The sequence below is a fragment of the Aptenodytes forsteri genome, unplaced genomic scaffold (assembly GCF_000699145.1).
Source record: "Aptenodytes forsteri isolate BGI_AS27 unplaced genomic scaffold, ASM69914v1 Scaffold56, whole genome shotgun sequence".
In the NCBI taxonomy this organism is placed as follows: Eukaryota; Metazoa; Chordata; class Aves; order Sphenisciformes; family Spheniscidae; genus Aptenodytes; species Aptenodytes forsteri.
The window spans coordinates 5302533-5304711 of NW_008796213.1; the positions used below are offsets into that span (position 1 = coordinate 5302533).

The window sequence follows — 2179 nt, forward strand, 5'->3', positions numbered from 1 at the left end:
GTGTCGTGGTTTAACCCCAGCCGGCAACTAAGCCCCACACAGCCACTCGCTCACTCCCCGCCAGTGGGAAGGGGGAGAGAATCGGAAGGGTAGAAAACTCGTGGATTGAGATAAGAGCAGTTTAATAGGTAAAGCAAAAGCCAAAAGCGCAGGCAAAGCAAAACAAGGAATTCATTCACTCCTTCCCGTCGGCAGGCAGGTGTTCAGCCATCACTGCTCAGCAGTGACTAAAACATCGCTGTATTATCAACAGTGTTTCCAGCCCAAATCCAAAACATAGCCCCCTACTAGCTACTGTGAAGAAAATTAACTCTATCCCAGCCAAAACCAGCACAGCTAGGAACAACTAAATATTCAACTTAATCTTCAGATTTTTAAAGGTTTCAGCTCTGTGGCTGAAGACTACTCCCCAGGTACGCACATTTTTCCTGCAAGAAAGTCCAAAGATACACTGGTTACCTGTATAATCAAGGTATCTCCTGCAACCAAAGGGGCAGTACACCTAACGAGAGACAGTCACTCACTGTCCTTCCCAACAGCTGTAAGAGAACCATAAAGTTGCTCCACAGAAACAGGGTATTGCTAATCAAGCAGTGCAAGCAGTGTATTTCACTCCTAAGTATGATATTCTTAAGTGACAGGGTGAGTTGCCTCCTCTTCTCCCCCCCTGCTCTGGCACCTGCCAGCACGCACTCTCTCACAGGGAAAGTCATGAAAAACTTGTGTTCTCACAGACCTAAAATACAGCATTTATTTGATAGAGTAAGTCAACTGAGTAGCACAGCACCAGGCAACGCCTGCTGTGCTTCATGTCTTTGGTACTTCTTTTAAATGAGAAAATTAACAAGTGAAAATAAGTCTCTGTTCCTTTTCAACAACAAAGTTTAATTTTTGAGGCTTTGTTGGTGAAGATTAAGTAGGGACAAAAACCAGTGCTGCTAAGAATTTATGCAATGAGTTGAGCACAGAGACAGAGATTGTACAGTCTCATTTGCAATCACTTGAATGTCTACTGTTACAGGAGACAGATTATTAAAAAAAGCAGGTTTTATCAAATTTTGAGTTAAAAGATAAACAGGTAGAAGGAGACAGCCTCTGATGAACGAGCATGTGTAAAGATCTATCCTGAAACAATTATAACTAAATATTGTTTAAACTTGGCAGTCATAGCCAATCCTCATGTTAAAACCATCAGTGAATTCATCTAATAAATTTATAAAAGTCTCTAGTAATGCAGGGAAACATAATACCTGTTAAAGAATAGGAGACAGACACAGGATTTTAAGAATTCTAAGACATCACTTGTGTCTTTTTACCCCTTGTTTTCTATTGCACAGAAAGGATAGAGAATAAATGTTTCTGAACACTCACCTACCCAATTACACAACTTCTAAAAATCACTTTTTCTCTCTTAAGCCAATACTAAAAAAAAAATGTTTATACCAGCTAAACATAATGATGACAGGTTTTGCTGCTATAGCATTTTTGCCAATGCCTGGTGAATGTATTCTATGAGATACTCTGGATAAATCTGCTGCTTCTCAAAGATGACAAAGATAGAAGGGTTTGAAGAGCTATTCACACAACTGTCGTAGAAGTTTTGGTTGTCCTTCAAGGGAGGCCGAACATAAGAAGGACTACCAAGAGTGAACTCCCCCACCAGCACCCGTGCCAGAAACATGGTCTTGGTGTATGAGTCTTCTCTGCAGTAGTTGTCAGAATAAGATGCATCCCTTGCAAAATAGCTTCCTGCAGAAGAGACACCAAGACAGAGTTGGTAACACACCAAAATTGCAGGGAAGGAAGTGATACAGTGTGAAAGCAAATTCATAAACAAATCCATTAAGCAGTTCATGAACGGCCTTTCCAAAGCCTTCACTTATCCTGTACATCCTTCTTAGTGAAAATGACCACTATGTATTACCTACACTTTTATTTTTCACAGCACACATATTAAAAAGCCACACAAGTAATGTTTTAAATGTTATCATATTCCTCAAAAAGATTTCCTCCTGACCCTAGGTGTCCACTTTCCCCAATCTCACCCAAGTCCCTCTCCCGACAGAGGCTAGTAATATTCATTAGAACAAGTGGCGTCCCGCAGGGGTCCGTACTGGGACCAGTAATGTTTAATATCTTCATCAATGACACAGACAGTGGGATCGAGTGCACCCTCAGC

General features: G+C 41.1%; 1 protein-coding gene across 1 annotated transcript in view; it reads right to left on the reverse strand.

Annotated features, from left to right (window-relative positions):
- Positions 1-1417: 1417 nt before the first annotated feature.
- The window catches only part of LOC103906497 (poly [ADP-ribose] polymerase 12), a 20955-nt gene continuing 20193 nt past the window's right edge, over positions 1418-2179 (reverse strand). Inside the window, exon 12 of the mRNA XM_009288413.1 lies at positions 1418-1749. Within this exon, the coding sequence (XP_009286688.1) occupies positions 1475-1749 (275 nt within the window). The 3' untranslated portion in view covers positions 1418-1474. The remainder of the gene's footprint in view (positions 1750-2179) is intronic.